Source organism: Vombatus ursinus, unplaced genomic scaffold, assembly GCF_900497805.2.
Source record: "Vombatus ursinus unplaced genomic scaffold, bare-nosed wombat genome assembly UNPS02014798.1, whole genome shotgun sequence".
NCBI lineage: Eukaryota > Metazoa > Chordata > Mammalia > Diprotodontia > Vombatidae > Vombatus > Vombatus ursinus.
In genome coordinates this window covers 67,466,573-67,493,589 of record NW_020954576.1, presented here as the reverse complement: position 1 = coordinate 67,493,589, position 27,017 = coordinate 67,466,573, and the positions used below count along the sequence as shown (strand labels likewise).

Genomic DNA, 27,017 nt, shown 5'->3' with positions numbered 1-27,017 from the left:
GGGACCACTGGAATTTGGCTGTAATATTCCTGGTAATTTTCATTTTGGGATTTTTTCAGGAGGTGATAAATGGATTCTTTCAATTTCTATTTTACCCTCTGGTTCTAGAATATTAGGGCAGTTTTCCTTAATAAATTCTTGATAGATAATGTCTAGGCCTCTTTTTTTTTTTTTTGATCATGGCTCTCAGGTACTCCAATAATTTTTAAATTATTTCTCCTGGATCTATTTTCCAGGTCAGTTGTTTTTCCAATGTGATATTTCACATTTTCTTCTATTTTTTCATTCATTTGATTTTGTTTATTTCTTGATGTCTCATAGAGTCATTAGCTTCCACTTGCCCAATTCTAATTTTTAAGGAATTATTTTCTTTAGTGAGCTTTTGTACCTCCTTTTCCATTTGCCAATTCTGCTTTTTAAGAAGTTCTTCTCTTCAGTGATTTTTTGTATATCTTTTTCCATTTGGCTAATTCTGCTTTTCAAAAATTCTTCTCTTCACTGGATTTTTGTGCCTCTTTTGCCATTTGGCCTATTCTTTTTTTTCAAGGTGTTGTTTTCTTCAGTATCTTTTTTATGCCTCTTTTACAAAGTGGTTGACTCTTTTGTCATGATTTTCTTACATTACTCTCATTTCCCTTCCCAATTTTTCCTCTACCTCTCTTACTTGATTTTCAAAATCCTTTTTGAGCTCTTCCATGTCTTGGAGCCAATTCGTTTTTTTTTTTGAGGCTTTGGATGTAGGAGTTTTGATTTTATTTTCTTCTGAGGGTGTGTTTCGATCTCCCCTGTTACCATAGTAACTTTCTATAGTCAGGATCTTTTTGTGCTGTTTGCTCATTTTCTAGCCTATTTCTTGAATTTTAACTCTTTAGTATATATGGAGCTCTGTTTCCAGAGTGGAGGGGAGACTTTCCCAAACTTCAGGTTTTTTTGTGTAGTTGTTTTCAGAGGTAATTCTGGGGACCTGTAAGTTTTCGGTTCTACCTAGGTAGTATGATCTAGGGAGAAGTCTGTGAGCAACTGCAAGCACTCTTTTCCACCTTGGAACTTTGACTAGGGTTTCTGCTCCCCTGTGGCCCTAAGCTGTGGTGTGCTAGTGCTCCTTCTCCCCCTGGGACTGAGATCTGAGACTATGACACAGATCCAAACATAGGCAAAGCAACAGAGTCCTGCTCCCAGTGCCTGCAAAGAGAACCCTGTAATCTCCTTCTGACCAGTTGTTCAACACCTTTACTGTCTGTGTGCTGAGAAGTCCAGAAACCACCACTGAAGCCACAGATTCAGCTGCCCCCAAGGACTGCTCCTGGTTTGCTGGGGCCTAGTCTGTGCTGGGTTGGCCTGGACTGAACTGCGCTCCACTCTCACACTAGTGCAGCTGACGTTTTTGCCAAACTTGTAAGTTGTCTTGGGCTGGAAAATTGTTTCACTCTGTTCTTTTGTGGGTTCTACCACTCCAGAATTTGTTTTGAGTCATTATTTAAAGGTATTTGGAGGGGTTTGGGGAAGAGTTCAGGTGAGTGCCCTGCCTTTTCTCCAATATCTTGACACTGCCCCACAATAATTCAGTATTTTCAAAAACATTTTTTCCAGGATCTTTGATTAGGGACATTCTAAATTTCTGAATCTGATTACTAGATAGTATTTTATCCTCCCTCTTATTCCCTAAAGTTTTCACCTTTTTCTTAAGGTCTCTCATACAAAATTTTTATTGATTTTAGACATATGAAAGGATTACTGTTTCATGTGAAAATGCCTGGAGGCTTGAATGGCCTGGCTATAAGCTCAGAATCAGTCTATAGTGACATGGCAGCCAAAAAAGTTAATGTTATAATAGGCTAAAATGAGAAACACAGCGTTCAGAAGTTTAGATATGAGAGGCCTGTACTTTTATACTGGTAGGACTACATTTAGAGTACATAAGTCAAAGTTCAGTTTTGGGCAATACATTTTAGGTCCAGAAGAGGCTGGCCAAGTTGGTGAGAGAGAGGTCAAAGATACCAGGGATATTTAGCTTGGGAAATAGAAGATTCAGTGAGGACACAATAGCAATCTTCAAGTCTACAGGATCATGGGATCATAGGTAGGGAGATCTGTAAGGGATTTAAGAGACTACCTAGTCCAACCCCCTTACTTCCCAGTTTAGAAAACTAAGGGCCAGGTTGGTTAAGTTACTTATTGTCCAAAGTCACGTGAGTACTAAGTAGCAGAAACAGGTTTTGGACTCAGGTCCCCTGATATAAGAACTAGTGCTTTTTCTACTCTACAGCTGCTGCCCATTTTGTGAAGGTTGGTCTTATAGAAAAGGCATCATGAGACTTGCTATGCTTGGCTAGAAAGGGTAAAAGTATGAACAATGGATAGAAGTCGCAGAGAGGCAGATTGAGGTTTGATGTCAGAAAAAACTTGTCAACAACTAGAGCTGATCTAAAGCATAACTATGCTACCTTGGTGGTAGTTGGTCCCCTTATGGTGAAGGTCTTCATGCAGAAGCTAGATGACCATGTATTCTTGGACAGGAAGAATCTGACTAGATAGTCTCTGGGGTTCCTTTCAGTTCCAGACTCTGTGGGAAAGGAATTTCTATACTTTTAGATATACTTTTGGGAAAAAGAAAGATCTGGAAAAACTACTGAGAATATTTTGTTGGTCTCAGAAATACTTCCGCTAAAGTTATACGCTGTCATTAAATTTAAAGAACTATCTTTTCATATCTTTTATTTCATAGGATTGTAGAATCATGGGATTTGTAATTGTAAGGAATCTTAGAGGTTATCTAGTATATATGAGGAAACTCAGATTTGTATAAATTAAATGACTTATCCAAGATATCAATTTTCTCTAATGAAAGAGAGGACAAGAAATTATTTATCTTGTATATTTGTAGAAAATTAGTGATTGAAGGACTTATAAGAGCTCATATTGAAGACTACATTGACGAACACAGTACCTTTTTTAGTGTTTGGGAAGAAAAGAGGCCTTAGTGCCCGAGGGCAGAAAAATACTTCAAACTTTTTATTAGCAAAGATAGGAATAACTAAGAAACTGTTAAACAACTCATACATTATTAAGCTGTTTGCACTCTTTGAATGAACAGAAATCCAGTTATTTTTACTTAACTTGAACTATCATGATTTCACAAAAACCATGTATAACTCACTTTTTCTTAGTTAATCAGAAAGGGAAAAGGACTTACTAAGAGTTTCTGTTGATAGGCTATGATTTTTTTCCAAAATGCTGACTCAGGGACTTCTGGCTCTCCATATCTATGTGTGTGAAGCTGCCTTAACTTTTGTTTGCCTTTGTCTTCCTTGGCTTTTTCCTCCTTTTCTCCATCTTCTCCCCTGTAAAAAATGAACAGTACTCCTCAGGTGAACTTGCCATTAACAAGCAAAAAAGTTCTCTGAGTTAGATTTTATACCTAATGAAATGAGCACAATCAGAATACACAAGAGCACCAGCATATTACTACTCTACTGGAAAAGCAATTTTTAATTAATTATAATGTTCTGAAGTCAAGAATACATAAAAATAACAATTAATTCATATGTAGTCAATTTGTAAAGGAGTAAAAGTTTTTCTGTAAGGTATATTATACTTTCCAAATATTTTGGGAAGAATTCAGACAACAGTCTATACTCCTTCCTCTGCTCTTCTGGGATATTGTGACTTTAAAAAAAAAAGAGAAGCAGCAAGAATTATTGCATATAATAATACCTGGCTTATAAGAAGGTGAAAATAACCCCAACCAAATCAAATAGGTGGAGTAAGGCTTACAAAAGGTATACAATACTGAAATATATATTCTGTACATCATATATATGCATGTGTCCACACATGTATATTCATGATGGATTTATATTTATTATGTATCATTAAATTGGATAAAGAAAAATAAGGTGAACATTTGTACTTAAATCTTCTAACATTCCTTCCTGACACTAGAGTATTATAGAGGTAGAAATTATAGAACACAAGAGTTTCTGTATTTTTCTCCTATTTCATAGAAGGATATTAAAGTCTCTATTGCATTTCCCCAGTTTGAGGAAATTTTTTTGTTCAGATTAGGACTATGGAATATTTTCTGTTATAAAATGGAAAGCAATGATTTCTGATTATTTTTGCTATATTTAATTGACTATTAAAAGTAAGTAAATACCTTCAGTTTGCTCTCATTTTTGTTTAATAATTCATATGTTTTTGAGTTAACCTTTATAAATGTATAATCTAGGTATAATTTATTACTGGACAAAATTTATTTTGTCTTTTGCCTTAAAATGTGCATACTGCAATGTTTCAAAATGTTTGAAAAAGATGCTTTGGAAAAAATTTTTCCTTGCAAGAATACAAAACTATACATGTACGTTAGAAAGAATTTGAATGTTATGAGCTAAAACATAAGTTATAGTCTTGAAATTGAAAAGTATGCAGTCTTAAAGTTACATAAATATGGGCTAATATTTGAAAATGTAATTTTTTAAAATTTCAAACAATGGCATAGAAGAATTTTGAACTGTGCCATGATAAGTAAAAATAAAACAAAACACATCAACTCCTTGAATAAGAATCAAACAAAAAGCACTGCTAACTTTGAAAATAAAACAATTTTCTGCCTTGAGAATTTAGCATCTTTACACAATACTTATGCCAGGTACCTATAGTCCTTAAGGCATTGAAGTGATGTCTGTTATTAATATTTTGGTCCTTTTAATTAAAAAGCTATTTCATTACTTCGAATCTAGGTCTTTAAAACAATAGAACATCTTCAGCCCTTCAAGTAACCAAAACAGGCTCTTTCTCTTGAATATTTAAATTTTGCTAGAATCTGGGCTATCAACTTCATGGGAAAGTTTTCAAAACAATTTCCACAGAGAAATGCTCTCATCTGAAATTTGGATGAGAATTAAAAATATTTCTGTTTAATAGAACTTCATCTCTAAAGTATTTTACATCTAAAAACTATGGATTTAGCAATTTTATGTACAATTCTCTCTATACTGAGAAAGTAATTACTGGCCATTTAGAGCAGTGATAGAAAACTAGGATTTTGAATGTAAATGATGAAAAGATTCTTTTATAACATAAAAATTAAGTTGGCAATTTGTTCTTAGGAAATACGCTGGTCAATTCAAAAAGTGTGTTTCTAACTACCTTTTTAAAATTTAATTGTGATACTCTGTGGAATTGCGTTTCTTTTTCTTCCTCTTGTTTCCCCTCTCCCCTAATGGCAGTCATGGTAGACCTGGCTTTCACAAGTATTTAAGCCAAATTCTTAGGTACTAGATTGTATTTATGGCTTTGGAATTTGAAATTTATGAATTGAACTGTAATGTGAAAAATATTTGAATTTGAATTAACATACCACCAGGCTATCATAGATTAAACCAGGCTATCAAAATGTGAACTCAAGAATATGATATTTTAACATACAAATAAATTTGAAAGACAACTTTTACTGTGCAACATAGCACAATTCTTGAAACAAAATCAAAAGGCTTCTCATTGATATTCAAGGCAATACTATCCCCAGTTCAGTCCATCACAGGGCAACACATGAAAAGTATAGCGATCTGTAGAATCAAAGCAATGCCAAGGACTCTGTTATAATTCAGATATAATTAGTGAAATAGGAGCCACTACATGTGCTTTCCAATTGCCTATAATCCTATGTTTGTATTGTAGTATTAATGGGTTTTTTTTCTTAAAATTAAACCTAAGAAAAACAATATTCACTCTAGTGAATGTGTGGTAGAAAGGGAATACTGTACAAAGAACTCATGACAGCAGTGACGTTTGAGAGCGTAGGGGATGGGATCAAGGCGCAGACAAATTACTGAGTATGATATTGTTCAATGGTTATGTGAGCAGAGGACCCAGAGTCCTAAGTTGGGGACTCAGATCTGGAGTCATAAGCCCTGGATTCAAACCCTATATCTGCTACTTACTACCTCTATGGCTTTGGGTAAGTCACAATCTCCCTGGTCTTCATTTTCCTCATCTACAAAATAAGAGAGCTGTACTAGAAGGCTTATGGGATCCTTTTTCAACTACAAATTTATGACCCTATGCTCTTTGTTACAGACAGAGCTTTTCTAGATTCCATTTTGACCTAATTGCCTATGATCTGAAGGTCCCAATCTGGGGAATTCTATAGGTGAATAATTCATTTTAGTCTAAGTCCAATTAAAACACCCCCACACACACATACAAATTTTATAGGCCTGAAGAGACATTAGACTTACGTGCTCTCAGTCAAAAATTCAATAAATATTTATAAAGTGCCTACTATGTGCTGGACACTGTGCTAAGCACAGCGCGTACAAAGAACGGTAAAAGACACTTCGTGTCTTTGAGGAGCTCATAGTCAAATGAGGGAGACAGTATGTAAACAACACTATACAAATAAGCTATATACAGATTACATTAGAAGTAATCAACAGAGGGAAGGCACTAAAATTATGGGGGATCAAGAAAGGCTTCCTGAAGAAGGTGGGATTTTAGCTGAAACTTGAAGTAAGCCAGAGAAGCCAGGAGGTAGAGATGAGGAGAGAGAGACCATGCCAGGTATGGGTGACAGCCAGTGAAGGTGCAATAGGTTCCTTTAAAAATTTTACAGTCACTAAATATCAAGTCCAAAGAGTAACATAACTGGTAATATAAGGGTTTAGGATACCAATTTGCTGCAAGGAAAAATGAATCTGGGGTGTTTGAAATGGTTTTTTGACTGTTGGTCCTGTAGCCTTTTAAAAAAGAGCATAAAAACATGAATAGGGATGTTTCACAGGTATATACAACCTCAATATATTCATTTTCTGGTATGTAATGAAACAAAAAATTGTAATTGGACAACTAAAAACATGATAGCACAGAATCATCATCTCTAATGACATATTTAAGTATTAGCAATGAAAATTTAGGCTTCTCTAAGGTTGACATGTGCATTCATTTCTGATATATATGCTTAAATCAAATTGTTCAATCTTCATCTCATGATACATGAATATTTTAGGATATACAGTCATGCGGTATGTGTCCTGTATGGGATAGGAAGCTGAAGTCAGGCCAGCAAAAGCAATAAAGCTCAGCAGAAAATAAAAATGAAGGTGAAAAAGATATACAATACCTCAAGAAAATGTAGAAATTTATAGGATACTACAATTAGCAAAAAATCAATGATTTGGAAAAACTAAAGTGACATGCTTTCATTGTCTTATAACCAGGCATTTATTATATGACTATAATGATTAGTTTAAATATTCAAAAAATACTAATATGAGAGTCTACTGAGTTTAACTAAACTAAACTAAACAAATCCTTTCTGTTCACTTGCCTAAACAAGACAGACTTAGGCTCAAAATATAGTAATTAAAAATCGAAGCTTTGGCTTAACCAAATATTCATTAGATAGCATCATATAAGGCACTTTTTTTCCCTCAAGCTACCTTAGCATAGGGCAGAAAATAAGGCATAAATGAAATTCTTGATTCTTATGGGAAGGCAAGAAAAGATACATGAATGACATCAAAGGCTCTCAACTCCTACAGTTATAAACTAAAGACATTACAGCCTGAGAAGGAGGGCTGAGAATGATAGGCCAGAACTAAGCTCAATATCAGTTAAATTATCTGGGTTAAGTCAGTGAAATTTTATTATTAGAACCCAGTGCATTGTTATAAAGTTCATACAGTTTTGATGTTTTCTGAGATCATAAGACCATAGTTTTAGAGCTGAAAGGACTTTTGCAAGATGCATTGAGAGTACTCAGCCATAACTGGTCAGGGAGGTGGAAGACTTAAAATAAAAAGTTTTTGAAGCCAAGGAAAGGGTATCATGTACATTATACCTACTCTGCTTTTTCAGGTTCAGATTTAGTTTCTTCTTTCTCCTCCTTTTCATCTTCTTTCACTTTCTGTTCCTTGAAAGGATCAGTGGGAAGAAAGAAAATCTAAAAAATATTGCATGTAACCTAGAGATGAGGTTAAAGAGACATACACTCAAGCCAAACATTAATTGACAATGATTCCCCAGTGCCTCCAGCATCAAATCTAATCATTTCTGTCTGCGTTTCATTCCATTTAAAGGATACTCTCTCTGTTTCAGTCATGTTGGTTCCTTGACTGTCCTTCACACATACCATGCTCATTTTCCTCTCTGTGACTTAGTTTTATTATTCATCTCCCCCCTAGGAATGCCCTCTTCTCCCTTAATATCCCTCCCTTTCCTTGCAGATAATTTTTACTCATCCTTCAAAGAACATTTGAATTCCCACTGGCTTTATGCCCTACATGGAATTTTAACCTAAGGACTACTCTAACCCACAACGATTTATTAACACTTGCTGAACTGACAGATACGTTTAACACTTAATTATGTATTAACTACTTATGTAGTTCATCTTATTCAATTCAATGAATACTTATTAAATGCCTATGTGCAAAAGTTCTGTCCTAGGTATTGGTGATACAAACAGAGATATATTGCAGACTCTGCTCTTAAGGGGTAGTTTGCAATCTAGAGAAGGAGTAGGGTTATAACATGTAAATAAATCGGTATAAGACAAGTTACAATGTGGTAGGGCCAAAGGAACTATCTAAATAAAATGCTTTAGGAAAATTTGAGGAGAAAGAGAACATGTTTATGTGGTAAAACCAGGTAAGGTTTCACAGAAAAGGGGGAATCTGAGCTCAGCTTTGAAAGGAGAAAAAGATATTAGTTAGAAATAAGGCAGACATTTCAATAGCTTAAAATGGCACTGAGACTTTTGTCTCACTAATTCACTGAGACTTTTGTACTATGTACATTGAAGGAATGATGAATGTCCTACACAGGTGTATGGGGGTAGCAATGGGAAGAATGAGACTGGGAAATATGTAGTAGTCGGGTTTTACTGAAATGTAAAATATGTGAAGTGAAGTGAAATAAAGCTGGGCAAGTCAAAAAGATTGTCTAGGGTTTACGTTTTGTCCTACAGACAATAGGGAACCATAAAAGATGATTTTAGTGGGGAAGTATTGTACCTAAATATATCTGTTAGGAAGACTAATTTGATGGTTCTATGATGGACGGACTGGTGAGACAGGGAAAGAGGCATGAGGCTACCCAAATAGTCCAGGTAAGAGGTGATGAGGATCTGAACTAATGTGGTAGCAATACAGAAAGGAAGGGACAAGAGAAAGAGATATTGTGGATATAGAATTTATAGACTCTGATAACGGCTTGGATGTAGAGGGTGAGGAACAAAGAAAAGTTGAATATAGTTCCAAGGTTTTGATACTTATAAGGAGGATGGCAGTGCCATGAATAGAAAAAATTAATTCAAGAGAAGGGGTAGATTTTCAGTAGAGTTTAGTTGACAGCAGAAAAGACAGGCACAGATGTTCAACAAGCAGTTGGTATTGTGGAAATAGAGCTCAGAGGAAATGTTGGGGTGGGATTTACAAATCTGAGGGTCAACTGAAAAGAGTCGACTGATTACTGAACACAGGGGAAGAGATGAAGTCATCAAAAGTGTATAGAGAAGAGAAGGCAGTCCAGGGCAATCATACTTTTTTTTGTATCTCTCATGATGTCTTATCTAGCACCGGGTTCAGTACAGAATAAATAAATGTTTAATGATTGATTATTTGTTTATCTGATTGATAAGGCAAAACTTCCAGGACACTAGCTTTATTCTCACTACTAAGAAAAAAACAAACCATTATAAAGAATCCAAGTATCTCTTCACTAAAAATGTCAATAGTCGTTTGGTAATCTGGTGATTAAAAATAACTACTCTTTCCCACCCCCCAAAACAGCACTGGTACATATCTGCAACAGTAACAATATCAAGCTAAATTTTCTATAGCACACCCTTCCCCAGGAGACTAGAGAGGCTATGAATTAAACAGATTACCTGGCATTTTTCTTGAACTTCAGGCACAGGGATTGGGTTACTCATTAAATCACTCAGCCCAGCATTTGGATTGTGAGGAATGAGCTTATATTGTCCTCCTTCTCTCTTCAGGTCTAAGCCAAAAATATCTGATAGTAAGTCACTCTCCTCTGTTAATTCCTTTAGGTCAGTTAGATCTTCAGTGGGCAGGGCCATTTCTATAGCCTTCCTTTCTCCCTCTTCTCCATCCCCTCGCACCTCATCTTGGGTAGGGTCTGGCATATTGGCCAAAAGTTCTGCAACTCTGATCTTTTTAGCACCTTCTACCAGGCTGCCTCCCAGCAGCAAGCTGCACATGATACGAAAGAAACCTCTAAAAACACTGGATATGAAATGCAAGAGGCCCACAAAAATACTCCAGTAGGATGAAAAGAGGGCCATGACCAGGTCCTTCATGGTCATTTTCTTTATTTTCTTCATCTGTTTTTTTAAGCTCTTTAAACTGAGCATTCTCATCAGAGTTAAGATGTTGTACCTAAGGGCAAGGAGAGCTGATTTAACAGTCATAATGGAAAAAAAGCCCATTCGAGGTTCCTGTTCTTCAGGCTTCTCTTTTTCAGTTTCTTCTTTGTTCACTGACCGTTCATTCAAATCTGATTCTGAGATCTGTGCAGCTAGCTGCATTTCAAAGATGGTATCCTCACAGAAATTAACAAAAAGTTCCATCTTTTCCTTCTCCCCTCCTTCATTGACTACATCAAAAATAAACTGCCTTTTGGACTCTTTGACTTGTGGCTTCTCCCACTGAGTTCTGCTGGACTCACTAATTTCAAAATAAACTCTTTCAATGCGTTTTGCACTGCCCATAATCTCAATGCGGCCTAGAAAGGGCTGAAAATAATTCAGTACACTCTCTGCTAATTCAAGAAAAGTCTGCAGCCGGGTATCATTGGGCATGTGTTCAGAAAGGTTGGTCAGGAGGACAGCAACGTTGAAGCCAATGTCCTTGGCAGGTTCATGGAAACGTTTCACAAATTCTTCATAGTCTAAGGTTTCATTTTCATCTGTTTCCGCACAAGACAGAAGAAATTCCGTTTCAGATTGAGTGTAGTGCTTGTGACTCTCCATTGCTTTATGGAAGTCCCTCTTAGAAATGATGCCCTTGCCATCAGGGTCATATTCTTTGAATGTATCTGAAGAAGTTAAATCCTTTAGCTTTAAAAACATGTCAAAAAACTTTAGAATCATCTCAACGTTGTTGGAAGATTCTACCAGCATATCAACCATCTGTTTGCCAATGGTCCCATTAACAACATTACCTGGTGGTAAAAGAATTTTATTTGTTCAAAATGAATATACTTTAGCAAGATGAAGAGCTAATATGTAAACATATTAAATGAAATATATTTGCCAGTATATGGACACAGGACATCTGCTTATTTTTTGTCTAACATATGGTACTTTCATGTTAAAGCAGTAAGACACACAGATTCACTATGGTCTGAAAGATACAATGCTATAGGACATACTTCCTCAATAATATTTTGGGCATAATAGGATGGAAATCAATATTCTGTCCCATTTTATATACATAAAAAAAGTAAGTACTATAGAAGAGAAAATGAAGTAACTGCTGGACACTATTCTGCCACTACTGTAAAAGATGACTCTAAGGATGTTTCCAGTGTCTTTAAACTTTGGTTTACTTCACAAGGGTGTCTGCTGATGGGGCATCATAAAGCAATAGTATGCTAAGAGAGATTAGATATTATGGCAATTTATAGAATCACCAAATGCACTCATTGGTTGGACTGAAAATGTTATATAATTAGTAATATATGAACCTAGATAATGGATATTTTTTATAGAGTAAAGGTCTCAAGATATTTATTTGGACAGAACTTCAAACCTGTGTCAGGGAACTGGAAATTCATGGCAACAGGACATGCAGAAACTATTGGTAGTCGATAACTGCATCAAATGCAATGTATTTAACATGCTCACACATTAGGCCAAAAATCTCTTTAATTGAGTAAATATTGATTAGGCAATGTTTGTGGGTACTGCTGGCATTCTAAAACATAGATAAGGATATAAGATGAAGAAAAATAATTATGGCAAAAGAAAGTAATAGAGATAAATGGAACATGAAGAGAAAAGAAAAGCACTGAGGGTAGCATACAGTGCCATACTGCTCTGAGTTACCTATTTCAGTGCCAATGAACTCCAACAGTCGTGATGTGATTAAATTACTGTTGCCACTTCTCAAACTAGAATTTCTAATTATATCTACTTAAACAAAGCTCCCAGCATAACTGAAACTAGCTGACCTATTTATGCAATTTGAGATAACTTCTCTTAAAAAGAACATTAAAGTGAAAATTTCTTTGCCCATGAGCATAGTGTGTGACTTATGGTTTAAAAATCCATAGGCTTAAAAATACCATATAATGTGGTAGTCTTAAAAAAGCCAATGATGTATTCACTCTTTGATTTTATAAGTATTCGTAATCACTATCAGTTGATTAATGTGAAATATATTTATTTGCATGTGTCAAAAAGCTCAATCCTCATGACATCCCTCATGAGGTAGCAAAAATTTGTATTATGTCCAATTTTTAGACATGTATATTCAGAGTCACAGGAATTTTAAATTTTAATTCATGAGAAAAAGAGAGTAAGTGGTTATATAAGAACATATACTAAGTGTCATTTCCAGGTGATGTTTGCTATTTTCTAGAGCATTGGTTTTCAAAGTGTGGTCCAGGAACCCCTAGCATCCCTGTTACCCTTTCAAGGGGTAAATGAGTCCAAAACTAGTTTCAGAGTAATATTGATGTTTTATTTTTATTACAGCAAATATTTATAGATAAAGCCCATATAAACAAAAGCCCTTGGGGTGGGGGTCCTCATTAATTTTTATGAATGTAAAGTTGCTTGAGACCCAAAAAGTCTGAGAACCACTGTTCTAGAGCAGGGCTTCTTAAACTGTGAGTCATGACCCACAGTTTAAGAAGGATTGAAGGGGTGGTGAGTGGAAAAAGTTTAAGAAGCCCTGTTCTAGAGCATGTTAAACCTCCAAAAAAAAGCATTTTGGGTTTTATGGCCATCAAATTAGAGAATATAAGACTGTGCTATAGTACTTGCATTTCTGATTAATCAAAGCTACCTTCCAACATGGACAGCAACATGACCACCATATCCTTCTGAAGATCCATTAATTCTTTCAACAACTCAATTTGGCTGGAATCCTGTGAACATTAATATGATGCATTTAAAACTATATGAGAAAACTACACACACAGGACTAACACATTCTGTGTCACAGTGTTTGAACTATTATATTGGTGCAATACATAACAGCACTTTAATATATTAACATGTTGTTAAGTAGGACTGAGGGAAAATGTACTAGTCAGTCACGCTAAATTAACCATAGAGAAAACTAGAATTTCCATCACTCACATGAAGGGGAATTTTGCTAACACTGTTTAAGTGGAAACATTAAAGCTGAAAGGAGGAAAAGACTAACAAGTCATAGATTATATTATGATATATTAATATCGGTATTATTTTTAAAAGACCATCAAGATCATTTTGGTAATTAAGAACACTGTTGGACTCTAAAAATGTCAACCACTTACATAATTATGTAGAAACACTTGATTATTTAAAAATCTTCTTAATTGAAATTCATTTTGTGTTTTTTTCTGTCTGCCTTAATATGCTGTAGAGTCTTAATAAATCCTAGAAAATGCAATTATATTATTTCATCCATGAAGGAGTCGTATGCATGATGGGTGACATAGGCTCAAATATGTAACATAAATCTTAAAAATTATATAAATAACTGCATTTCACAAAGTAACTTAGAATTTGAAAGGTTATTACATTAAAAACAAGTTATTATAATTGCTAATTTCTCACCATCATATTTTTCATTTTCATAGCATATCCCTGATATCATATAATATATATGTATATATTGTACAAATATCTTTCTTATTCCAAACCCTATAATTGTTTTTCTTTGCATAGGGTATGATTCTAAATCACTTGAGCACTGTTATATAATGAAATAACAATATTTTGAATGATTCTAACTATAATGGAAAATTATATCCTCAGAAGTTGGTGCCTCAGTCTAAGTCAACTGCTAAGTTATATCATACATCAATAAAGCAAGGATCTGTGATTCCTTTAGTGTGCAAACTGCATACATATGGCAACCCATCTACAATTTATAATCTTACATAGATGTCTGAGGCCAAAGAGATTAAGTTGCCAAAGATAACATAGCTAGTAAGTTTTAGTAGTGGGACTTGAACGTGGTCTTTCTGACTCCAATTTAACACTCTATTCATTATGTCATGTTGCCTCATATAAAACATGAAAATAAAAATTCATTCTTATGAAAACATCTGTGATGAGATTTATGTTATGGCTATAAAATTTGCTCAAAATCATTCACACTTATTTGTATTTTAAAAACTAGTTTACTAAAATATCATTACTATGTACAGTAGTCAGATAAAAATTAAATTATTATTAAATGATTTTAAGTTTACTTTTATAGCTTAAGTCAAAGATGAATGCCCTAGAAGTATTTCACATCTCAAGATACAAATTAAGTATTATAATTATATTATAGGCTATCAAGATGTTACATCATCTTGTTAAAACTAAATATTTAGCAGGTTATTGTATTGCCATTTTATAGTTGTTTATCTATTTCTCTATATTCTAAAAACAAAATAAACAAAGGAGTCAGAAAACATGCCTTCTTTAACCTTTGCCCTCCAGTTACCTTTCAAAAAATGTGAAGTAGGAGCAGGCAAATCATTAGGATGTATTTATTTGCCCTTAGAGTTAATGTGTAATCTTTCTATGGATTTCCTAACATTAAATTTACTGGTAAAAATGGAATGACATCAGCCATGACCTGTTCATGACTCTATAAGAAAATTGTTTCCATTCTAGTGAAGCTAACAAGTTTAGTATGACCAGATTAGAAATTCTTTTTCAATAAGTAGAGAGAAGTTCTAGTGAGCATTTCTGAGGAAATGAGATCATGACACTTGAGAAATATATAGCATTTGGGGAATTCCATTTCAGAACTATTTCTACCAACTACGATATACTTCAGCGTGTCTACCCTCTTCAGTTCTGTAAAAGTTTATTACACAACTAGCACACAGATCTTTCATATCAAAAAAAAAAAAACCAACCAAAACCAAAATTCAAGAAGAAAACAAGAAATGATACAATATCAATGGAACGGTTAGATAAAAAGGCTGTTTGCATATTGGAAGCATGATTAAACTGAGAAGACTATTTTTTCAGCTGAGGATTCTGAAGGGTAATGGACAAAATACCTGGGACAACTTCATTTGCATATGGGCAAATACATGAAGAAAACCAACCACTGCATCCCAAAGCCTGCTATGCGCCAAACTCTGCTGATTTCCAGTGCATGGGCCCTATAACATAAACAGCAAAACAACAGCAGTGCAGGATTAAATGATAAACTGTATTCCATAGTAACAGATATTGAATTTGTGCACACGTGTGTGTAGTATATATGTATACATGCAAATGTGTGTGTGTGCTATAGAAAAGCATTCATGTGTCCTTAGGAGAAGAGACCCTTAATGAAAATTAGAACATAAACAATATTATATTTTAAGGTGATAAACATAGTTTTCTATATAAGACTTGATGAAACTAATTCATAACTGAGGTTCTCAAAGGTTTTCATGTTTTGCTCTCCCTTTAAAGTCAACCAATGAGTTAATAACTCAATGACAAAACAGAAGCATAAAGCCTTTGATTTTTATGCAGATTTGCTTTCATTCTCTTCACAGGAGGAAATATAAACCCATACTAATAAATAGTTACTACCATTTTGTTGAGAATCCAAAATGATTCTTAGGGATAGAGAAAATAATTTATGTCAATTATAGCATAAATAGCGATTCAGATAAGCTCTTCTTAGGGAAAAAAATTTTCATTAACATTTTCCCTTATTTCATAGCTGGCACTGTGTAACTAGTTTATATTTGAAAAGATTAATTTGATTTGATTAATTTCATAAACCAGAATATGATGCTATTAAAATGAAAAATTAGTTACGGGCATTGTGGTTTAATTTCTCATGCTTATTTTACATGAAATCAATAAATTATATAAAATGTTAAGAAAACTTTTACAGATGAAATATATGTACATACATATTGGACTATTAGTTGCAAGACACTGTGCTTTTCCTTTGTACAATGTAGACTAAATGATAAGTGCTTGTTATATTTAATTGAATTCATGATATATTGAATTATATTTCTTTATGTATACAAAGAAATATAATGTACATATTACATGTCGGTATACATATATGAAGTATATTTTGTTAGGTATATAAAGAAATATATTTCAGTATATTACTAATTCAAGTATATATATATATATATATATATATATATATATACACATGTATACACACACATACATACATATGCTTCGATACATCAAGGACATGTGATTTTACTGTTTTGGTGAATACTTTCCCTACTAACACTGATCATAACCTCTCAATGACAAAATCCTGCCAACTGCTTCTCTTAGAATCCCCAAGAGAGAAGTGGTCATAGGAAATGACTATACTATTTAAATAAAAGTAACAATAATCCCCAAATGACTACTGGACACCTTGAAGTAGATGTCCTGATCTTAAATAATGTATCTAAAATTCAACTTATTGTCTTTCTCTCAAAACCCTTCATTCTTTCTAACTTCCCTATTACCACTGAAGGCACTATCATCATTTAAGTCATCCAGGCTCATGCAGATACCATCCTCAACTCTTCACTTTCTCTTACCCCTCAGATATAATAAGCTGTTAAGTTCCCCTGTTCCTACCTTGGTATACCCTTTTATCTATTCTAACACTGCCATTAGCTGGTGCAGGCCCTCATGCCTAGACAACTACAACAGCCTTCTGGTTGGCCTTCCTGCCACAATTCTCTCTCCACTCTAGTCCATTTGACTCAGCTGTCAATTTCACATTCCTAAAGTGCAGGCCTGACTTTGACTTCCTATTCAAGAAACTTTAGTGGCTCCCTATTACGTCTAGGATCAGATATAAAATCCTTTGTTTGGCATTTTAAAGTTCCTTTATAACTTGACCATTTTCTACCTTTCAAGTCTTCTGATATCTTACTCCCTGTCTTTACACACAGCACTCCATTTTTCAACTCCATGCACTTCCTCCTCTTCATCTCTACCTTCTAGTTTCCTTGATTTCCTTCAAATCTCACCTTCTTCAAGAAGCCTTTTCCTGTTCTCCTTAATCACAGGGCTTTCCCTCTATTGTTTCCAATTTATCATGTATACATCTTGTTTGCATATAGTTGTTTGCATATTGTTTCTTCCATTAGAGTATGATCTCCTTGAGAGTAGGGATTGTTTTTGCCTTCATTAGTATCAGCAGCACTTACCATAGTGCCTGGCACAAACTGCTTGTTGATTTGATGATAATTTATATAGTACTTTATAATTTACAAAAAACCTTTTCCTCACAATAAAATTATGAGATAGTAAGAAGTATCATCATTATCCCCATATATGTATGTATGTATATATGTACATATGTATATATGTTGTATATATGTATATTTTTAAAAATTTATTTATTGCCCCACATCACAGAACTAGTGAGTCAAAGAGCTGGGACAAGCAGGGAAGAGTTTCTTTTATCTACATAATGACATAGTTAGATGGACAATTATTCTCTCCAAACGGACAAAAATATTGGCCTAGAATAAAACAGAAGGGAAGTCAACTGGATTGCCATTGAGAAATTGAAAAGTCCTTTTAATGACCCCAAAGTTTTTCCTGAAATAAAGGCCTATCTTTTTACTGCCAGTATTCAACAGTACTGCTGAATGTCTGCGAGCCATGGAACGATACAAACTCCAAAGAATTGAAGTAACTATCCCTCATTTGGGGAAACAGAGACACATGGTAGGTATAAGTAGGCTGTAATACATCATAAACATGGACTTTCTAATTTCTTTGGCTTTCCTTCATGCCTGGAATTCTCTCCCTCCTAATTTCTACCTCCTGACTTTTCTGATTTCCTTTAAATTCCATCTAAAAATCCCATCTTCTACAGGAAATCTTTTCCAGTACCTTTCAATTTGAGTGCTTTCCCTCTGTTGATTACATATTATCCCATATATAGCTTATTATACATAGTTGTTTACATGTTGCTTTCCCATTAGACTGTGACCTCCTTGAGAGCAGAGACTATCTTTTACTTTCCTTTGTATCACCTGTACTTAGCATGATGCCTGACTTACAGTAGACACTTAATAAAAATTTATTGACTCACTGAGAACCACAGGAAAAGATGTCATCATATTAATGTATGATCAAAAGAGATGGTGGTGAGATCAAGGGATAACTGTTGGACAACCTGTGTGCTCCATTGATATTCTTGTGATATCAAGTGAAAATAAAGAAGGATCCCAACATTTAATAGGCTGCCTGAGGAAAATATATGGAAGAATGTGGACGAGAGTTGTACAAGGATAAGCAGTCATGGTTGGGTTGTGAACTGCACTGTCGAAGGGAAATAGACACACTGATGAGAATGAAGATCTATTTCAGTATCTAAGTAATGAGAGTAAGTTTTTATGTCAAAAGACAGGAAATAAATGTCTTTGTATTTTAAAATGGTCTTTCTCTCATTTATTAAACTGGGAATTATGAGTTTACATACTTACTTTTTTCTCTTATGGATTTTGAACCTTTATAAATTTTTATTTTAGGATCTTTCTTATCATTAATAGTAATCAGAATGAAAACACATATGGAAAGTGTGATTAATCATACAATGCCAAGTCAAACTGTCAAGAACCCCAAATAAGCAAGATACTTTACAGAACAAGCATTGAACTAATGAGTTTTTATTTGCAGTTCTCATTTTAATTAATCAACTAAAATACTAATAAATTCTGCTTCAGCATATGATTCAAAAATGGAATTTTATTTCATTTATTGAAATTAAACATTTTAAATCTTATACAAATAACTGGAAAAAGGAATGAACAGCATCAAACCATGTAAGACATTATCTTATAGTTCTCAGACAGCGTTGAAAATTAAGTGAATTAAAATTTATATCCAATAACTATCAGAGATCTAGCGTTAGAAGGAACCTTAAAGGTCATCTCATCCAATCTCTCTCTTCCTTTTATATATGAAGCCCAGCTAGGTAAAGCTACATAGCTCACACATCAAATTCTCAAGGAATATTGCCTATCATAAAGGGGTCACATGAATTCAGCTTCTTCCCTTCCTATTATAAAAGTTCTAACCATCAAGGCATTGAGAAAACAAAAACAAAGAACGAAACAATCCTCATTTGCAAGAAGCTTAAATTCAAATGAGGGAGACAAAAAATACATATTTAAATATCTACAGCATAAAGTGAATAAATACACATACATTGTATAGATAAATAGATAGACATAGATAGATAGATAGACAGAGAGAGAATATTTAAATAAAAGGTAGTTTACAAGGGAGGACATTCTTTGGCAGTTGGGGAGGATCAGGAAAGGCTTCATGTCGAGGCAGTGCTTGAGCTTCATCTTAAAGGGAGAGAAGTACTCTTCCCAGCAAGGGGAAGGTCAGTAAAAAGGTATCCATATATATCCATATATGGGAGACTGAGTGTCTTGAGTGAGGAGTAGAGAAAGATACTTTAACTAGGTCAAAGAGTGCGGAAGGTAGTAGTAATGTATAATGTGTCTGGAAAGACAGGTTGGGGCCAGGCTGTGAAGAGCTCTACAAGTTAAACAGAGGAGTCTGTATTTTATCCTAGAGTGAATGGGGAACCACTGAAGATGACTGAGTAGTGGATTCACAAGATCAGATCGACACTTAAGGAAAACAACTTTAGCAGCAATGTGTAGGATGGCCTGGAGAGGAGAGAGACTAGTGGCAGAGAAGGACAAATGAAGAAAAAGTGGTTAAAGAAGAGCACTTTATAAATATTATTTCATTTTAACCTTATAACATCCATGGGAGGTGTTATTATCATCCCCGTTTTAAAGATGAAGAAATTAAGGCAGACAGAAGTTAAGTGATCTGTTAAGGGTCATACAGCTCATGTCTGAGGGCACATTAGAACTCTCTCTTCTCCCAAACTTCCCTATTTCTGTTGAAGGTGTCACCATCCTTCCAGTCTCTGAGTTTCATGACAACGGCACTATCCTGAACTCCTTACTCTCCCCCTCCCCCACACAGCCAATAAGTTAAAGATTTTACCATTTCTATCTCTACAATATCTTTTGCATCTGACCATCTCTCTCTGCTCATACAGCTTCTTCCTTAGGTCAGGCTCTCATCAGCTCTCGCCTAGCATATTACAAATGCCTCTTAATTGTTCTTCTTGATTCAAGTCTTGTTCATGTCAGTCCATACACGACACACCTGCCAAAGTGACTTATCTTAAGCAGAGATCTGACAGATCAAATCCAGGGGCTCTCAATTACTCAAATAATATATTAATCTTCTGTTTAGCTTTTAAATTCCTTCACAGTCTGACCCCTGCCTGTATTCACAGCCTCACTAGACATTACTACCTCATTCACACTCTTTGATCCAGCCAAAAAAGGCCTTCTCTAGGTTCCATATCTCATCTTTCATACCTTTATACTGATTGTCCCACATGCATGGAATGCGCCTCTGCCAAAGGACTACTCTCTATATGAAGTTTTTCCTGATCCCCCAAAGTGCTAGTGCCCTCCTTGCTAAACTAACTTGTATTTAACAGATATGTGTGCATACACATATATACATATATGTGTTTATATATGTATACACATAATACACACATGTGAATATGTGCATATATGCATGTATATATGGCACCTTCAATGTCAGTGCAATTTTAAACTATTAAAGTTTTATTTATTCTAGATATGTATGAAAATATTTGTCTATACATGTATATACATATATACATACACATATATTTGTTGTCCTCTCCATTCAAATATAATTTCTTGGGCAAGTAGAGATCAGTTTATTCTATACATTTATGTCTCACAGCATTTAACACAGTCTCTGGCACCTAGAAGCACTTAATAAATGCTTGTCGCTTGACTGACTGATTGAGAACTATCAGCCAAGATAATGTAAAAAGAGATGATGAAACTAGTATATATAGTATATACAATTAAATAGGTGCTTTGAAGCACTAATTCAGGAACTTTTAAATGAATTAGACTATTAATAAAGCAATTATTTTTACTGTTTTGTTTTTTTTTTTTTGCTTGTCAGAACATCTCTATGTAGGTAAGATACACGATTCATGGTTCACATAATATGAAGTGCAAAATGTAGTCCTCCAAAGAACAAAATACAATGCATCATACTTCCTTATATTTTATGTCAGAAATACACTTACCTGGATATATTCTGTAAGAGTATTAAAGACCTGTTTTGCCACCTGAATGGCTTTGGAAAAATTTCGTTGTCCTTGTTCATCAATCACATCTTTCCCAGAGTAATACCAGTAAAAATCACTAATTGATTCCTACAAAATGGAGGAAATATTATTAAAGTTATCACTTTCCCAATGATCCTTAAAAAGTACATCAAACTTAAATAATACAATGCAAGGGTAAATCAAAAATATTTTCTGAAGAAAAGGTCTTACTGTGTTATGTCCTTCAATAGTCCAAAATGTTATTTAGCAACTCCTTCTCTAGATAACAGCCCAATAAGGAGAAGTAAAGAAATGTGGAAACTACCTTTAAAATTACTTTTTATGTAACTGTTAAATTCTACAAACACATTTTCATAGACTTAATGGAACTGATAAATATGCAATCATAAAGAAATATCTGATGCTATATATGTGAACCATGGTGGTACAACAAAGACAATCAAGTAACAGAATTTTTTTCATACAGATATCATCTTTCTTCCACCTCCAAAATAAATCCAGCATGAATCATATAGAATAAGATGTTCACTGTTTCTCTTTTTAATTTGAGGTGATTGTTAGGATGTGTTATAATACCAACAACAAAAGTGACACCAACGAAAACTAGATTGATCTATACCCAATAAGATATTTAAAACAATAAATTATATCATAGGAAGAATTTTAACTGGTTATTTAATGAGACAATTTTGCCTTACATAAGGGATAATATAAAATTATGTATATATTTACTGTAATACCTTTTATGCACTTAATTCAGAAATTAAACTTATTTTTTCTCATTATGTTGTGATTAAAGATGCATCAAGCTTTGATATAGAAAAAAAAGAAAAGTAGGAAAAATGGAATTGAAGGTTTTTTAATAATGTCATTTATTTTTTCTATAAAGTCAGGGAAATAAACTATCTGTTTGAGGACCACGATTATTACAGAGTTGGACAATGTTTTAGAATTCATTAGTTTGTCAAGGCACTGGGCTACAACAATGTCTAGCTCTGGAGCTATGATCCTGTAATGCTATAGTACAGAGTGTGGGATTTGGAGTCAGAAGACTTAGTTTCAAATCCTGGCTCTGCCATTTACTCTCTGTTGTACTGTAGGCAAGTGATTTAATTTCTCTGGGCCTCAGTTTCCTTGTCTGAAATGAAAATTTGGATTATATCACCTTTAATGTTCCTGTCAGTTCTCAAGTTATGATTCCCTATAGATTTGCAAAATTTCTTATTAATTAATTAATTATTCTTTTGGGTGAGGTAACTAGGGTTAAGTGATTTGCCCAGGGTCACATAGCTAGTAAGTGTCAAGTGTCTGAGGTCGGATTTGAACTCAGGTCCTCTTGACCACAAGGCCAGAGCTTTATCCAGCCATCTAGCTGCCCCAAAATTTCATATTAATTAAGATGTTGGTGATTGGTTTCAAAGAGTCAATTTGTAATTTTAAACTAACCTAATAGTTGAATGGCATGAACAACCTTAAACTACAAACTGTAACCTGAAGATGAGTAATTGTGGAAGTTTCAAGCACTTTTTTCAAAAATTTTCCCCCATTCAGTATGGTAAAGAATTGACCATAGTCTTTAGGGAATCTGCAAAAAAGAAATCAACTACAAATGCCTCTGGGAAAAGTGAAGGAATGAACATGGGTCCAGAAAATAAACAAAACAAAATAGAAAGCTAGGAAACAAGGGAGTAGAGAACTGGGAAAAGGTAATGGTGATTCAACACCATGAACTGACACAAGCATTACTTTTAGTTTTGGAGGCTGGGGAATTAAAAACATAATATTCAGAATACTTCTATTTGGTTAAAAATCAAAACACAGTTAAAAACACGTCATAGCTCAGGGTTTGCTAGAGTGTTAAAACTCTTTTGATCACTTCAGTTGCTAGTAGGACAGAAGGTATGGTACCTGAACTCTTAGTAGGTAGTCCACTGTGGAGATGATTATATTAACAGTTGTATTATTACCAGTCTGAGTTCTCAGATAATTCTGAAAATCTACATGAATTAAAAGAAAGAAGAAAGTCATCGTGCTAGCTCAAATTCAAAGTATAGTTGTTAAAATAAATGTACATTTAAAGGACATTTATTCTTCCCCTTAATTATCTAACATAAAATTGTGAGGTATGAAAGTCTAGTATCCTGTGCTTTTTTAATTTTTAAAATTCAATTCTTATATACTTCATAATTCATAAATATTCATAAATACCATATTTCTAAGTGTGCCACAGAATACAAATAACTTTGAAAATGTTTTATGCTGAGAAAAAAAGTTACCCATATTTTCTTTTTCCTAAGAGAACTATGACTAGGTGGTCTACCATACGTTTCCACATCATGTGTAGGAATTTAGGAATCTAATCATTAAGCCTTCATGAAACCTAGAAAATTCTTAACAATGTAGTACAGCAGAAAAAGAAAAAAAACCCTCTATTCAAGTCCAAATTCTACTACTTACTATGTGACTTTAAACAAGTTACTTGACCATTCTGTCTTAGTTTCTTCCTTAGTAAAATGAAAATATGTATTACCTATCTCAGTGGATGGTTGTGATGATCAAATGAAATAATAGATTTGAAAGCCCTTTGATAAAGTATATAGTGATTTATAATTATAAAGTAATAAGGAAACACCCTGTAAACCTTAACTAGGTCAATGTGAGCTATCACTGCCATTTCTGGGACCAAAGAAAATACATTTCTCGCTACCATCTCTTGATCTGAATGGCTGAAACATGGCTCACAAACCTGAGTTATGTCCTTCACAAAGCAATTGCAGGAAGCGGAAGAGGTCACAGGTGAATTCATCATCCTGTAGTACCTTCTCTCCTGCAGAAAGGCCATATGGATGAAACATTACTAATCACTCTCAACCCTTTCCCATACTTCCTCCCCAGCTGCAACCCCACAGAACCTGCAAGTTGATCTAACATTGTTCTGAGCCAAAAATAATTGCAAATCATAGCATCACTTCTATCTGAAGCTCATGAGGGCATGTGCTTGTCAGATAGATGCCATTTCCCTTTGGTAAAAAACATTTACACTTCAAATACCCAAATTTATTTCTGTTAAATGTAGCAGCATGAGCTTGGCAACATTTTTAAAACAACTTTATTGGTTTATTTGCACTTGTGATTTGGGAGTACGTTTTTGGCTTGTTTGGGCATGAACTCTGTATAACCTACAATGTTTAATGTAGATCCAAATCATTTTTCATGTGAGAAAATGAATTATTACCAATTTCTTCCAAATGAGACATTAAAAAAGGCTTCTTTTGTAGAATGACAGTTTCTAGGAAATTTCTCATTCCACTTTGCATGATCCTATTAAATATTTGCCTACAGACAATAATAGGTCAAGGAATGCTTAAGAAGAGCTGACATAGCAAAAGTAACTAGTTTAAGAAGTTCTACTTCAAAGCTCTTGGGGAACTAGTAAATGGACATTTTCAAATTCAGTAGTTTATAGAACTAGAATTAAAATTTAAAATAAAGGTAGTGCAAACTAGAAATCAGATGAACTAACTCTAGGCAGAAACATCCTGTAGCCACAGAAGACACATTTTTACAATAAGGAGATTAACGATATTCATGAGCAAGAGAAATTCAGATTTTCTTATCAGTTAATTTAATCCCTCTGAATACTGTTTATTTTTCTCGATAAGAGAAACATGCAAATAAAAAACAATAATGAATGTGAGAAAAATCTTTTTGACTGTGGATATGTCCCAGAATCTGAGATTCATAGCAACATAGTATGATGAAAAGTACATTTTAAGTAAATAAAAGCAACTGTGTATTTTTTTTTAGATTATAGATACTCATATATAAAATAAAGCTCATGGAATATGGGAATAAGCAAATTGCTCTTGTTAAAAAGCCTCCTGTGAGTTAATCCCACAAATGAAGAAGTCATTTGGGGATGAGGGATGGCAGTGATTTAGAGTCTTAAGTGTGAGACAAAAAGGAAACTTAATCTCTCGATTTCTGGTAGTTGGTATTAGGTAATAGGCTATTTTTAAGCGCATTAATTTAAATGAACTATTTAAGTCATCACATTAATGGTTATAGAAACTTCCTTTTAAGCACAAGGAAAAGAGTGAGTTTATAAGCAAGACCTGGCGGAAAAATTAATTAACAAGCAATGCAAGCATTTTGTTTTAATGTAACACCTTAAATTTTTATTTTATTGCCTTTCATGACTCATAAGGAGAAAGGAGTTTAAAATAAAGTTGTCTATTACTGGAGACAAATCAAAAGTAGGGTAGACTTCAGAGGTTTCTTGGAGAAAGGATAGAAGAAAAACTCAACTATTGAGGTTCGCTTTCCATAGGTACATGCTTCATTTACATAACCTGTGCATGTCAAGAGAGAGAGTGTGAGAGAGTACAGAAATGTAAGTAAAAAGTTGTGTATTTCAAGTTCTGTGAATCTCATTTAATATTACTGCATTCTGATATCATTTTTGTGTTACCTATGACCTCAAAAGTATGTACGCATTTCACATTTCAGTTGTATCCAACATGACCCCATTTGGGGTTTCCTTGGCAGAGATACTGCAGTGCTTTGTCATTTCCTTTCCCAGTTCATTTTACAGATGAAGAAACTGAGGCAAGCAGGGCTAAATGATTTGCTCAGGCAAACACGGTAAGTGTCTGTGGCCAGACTGGAACTCAGGGAGATGAATCTTCTTGACTCCAGGCTGGGCACTCTATCCACTGTGCCACCAAGCTGCCCACAATCTATGCATAGCATTGCTAAAAACTATAAAGTACTATATAACTTTAAAACTATTATGATCATACCAATTTCAAAGAGAAGTTGAAAAGCACAACTAGTTGACCAGTAATACTCTAAGATTGTTTAGCCGGCTATTTCAGATTAATGAATCTACACTCCAAAGTGTCTAATGTTGGAACAAAGGGAGGGCATTAGTTCCTTTGTACAGTGTTTAAACCAGCCTTGGCATAGAGGTCGAATACTTAAATTGTGCAGTCTCCAAGATGGAAAGATAAGCAAAGTTATTATTTGAAAATGTCCTTTGGAAATATGTCCATTAGAGGAAATTTTCTATACAAGTCACTGAAGATTGAGCTAAATACATGCTATTTTTTGAAAACTGAGAGGACACACATTTGATGCTTTATAAATAAGTCAAATCTTTTATACTTACTGAAATCTGCATGTCAGTCTATCAGTACACATTTATTAAGGATCTAGTACATGCCCATGAACTGAGTTAGGTACTAGAGGTAAGAAGAAAAATGAAACATTGCTTCTTACCAAGAGTTTTGTTTTACTGTGGGATATATTCCCAGATAAGTAAACACAATTTATAAACAAAATTAATGCAAAATGATTTCGGGAGGGGTGGGGGCAAGTAGTCTTAACAACTAGAGGAATCAGGAAAGCTTTTTTTTTTTTTTAAAGGAAGGTCATTTCAGTTGAATCTTGAAGGAAGCAAAGGTTGTTCAAAGAGGCAGAGATGAAGAGAGCATTCTAGATATGGGTACCTGTCTAGGCCAAAGCAGGGAGGTTGAAGATGGTATGTTGTGTATAAGGAATATGAAGGAGGCCAGAGAGGCTGAAGGCAGACTGAAAGGCCTTCATGCCAAAGGAGTTTGCATTTTATCC

General features: G+C 34.3%; 1 protein-coding gene across 1 annotated transcript in view; it reads right to left on the bottom strand.

Moving 5' to 3' along the window:
- LOC114049459 (ryanodine receptor 2) overlaps nucleotides 1–27,017 on the bottom strand; it is an 811,539-nt gene that overhangs the window by 58,151 nt on the left and 726,371 nt on the right. Inside the window, exons 86-93 of the mRNA XM_027870708.1 lie at nucleotides 24,133–24,213; nucleotides 23,295–23,383; nucleotides 21,345–21,473; nucleotides 15,244–15,348; nucleotides 13,038–13,119; nucleotides 9,890–11,187; nucleotides 7,845–7,912; nucleotides 3,194–3,341 (exon numbers count right to left, since the gene is read on the bottom strand). Coding sequence (XP_027726509.1) covers nucleotides 3,194–3,341; nucleotides 7,845–7,912; nucleotides 9,890–11,187; nucleotides 13,038–13,119; nucleotides 15,244–15,348; nucleotides 21,345–21,473; nucleotides 23,295–23,383; nucleotides 24,133–24,213 — 2,000 coding nt within the window. The remainder of the gene's footprint in view (nucleotides 1–3,193; nucleotides 3,342–7,844; nucleotides 7,913–9,889; nucleotides 11,188–13,037; nucleotides 13,120–15,243; nucleotides 15,349–21,344; nucleotides 21,474–23,294; nucleotides 23,384–24,132; nucleotides 24,214–27,017) is intronic.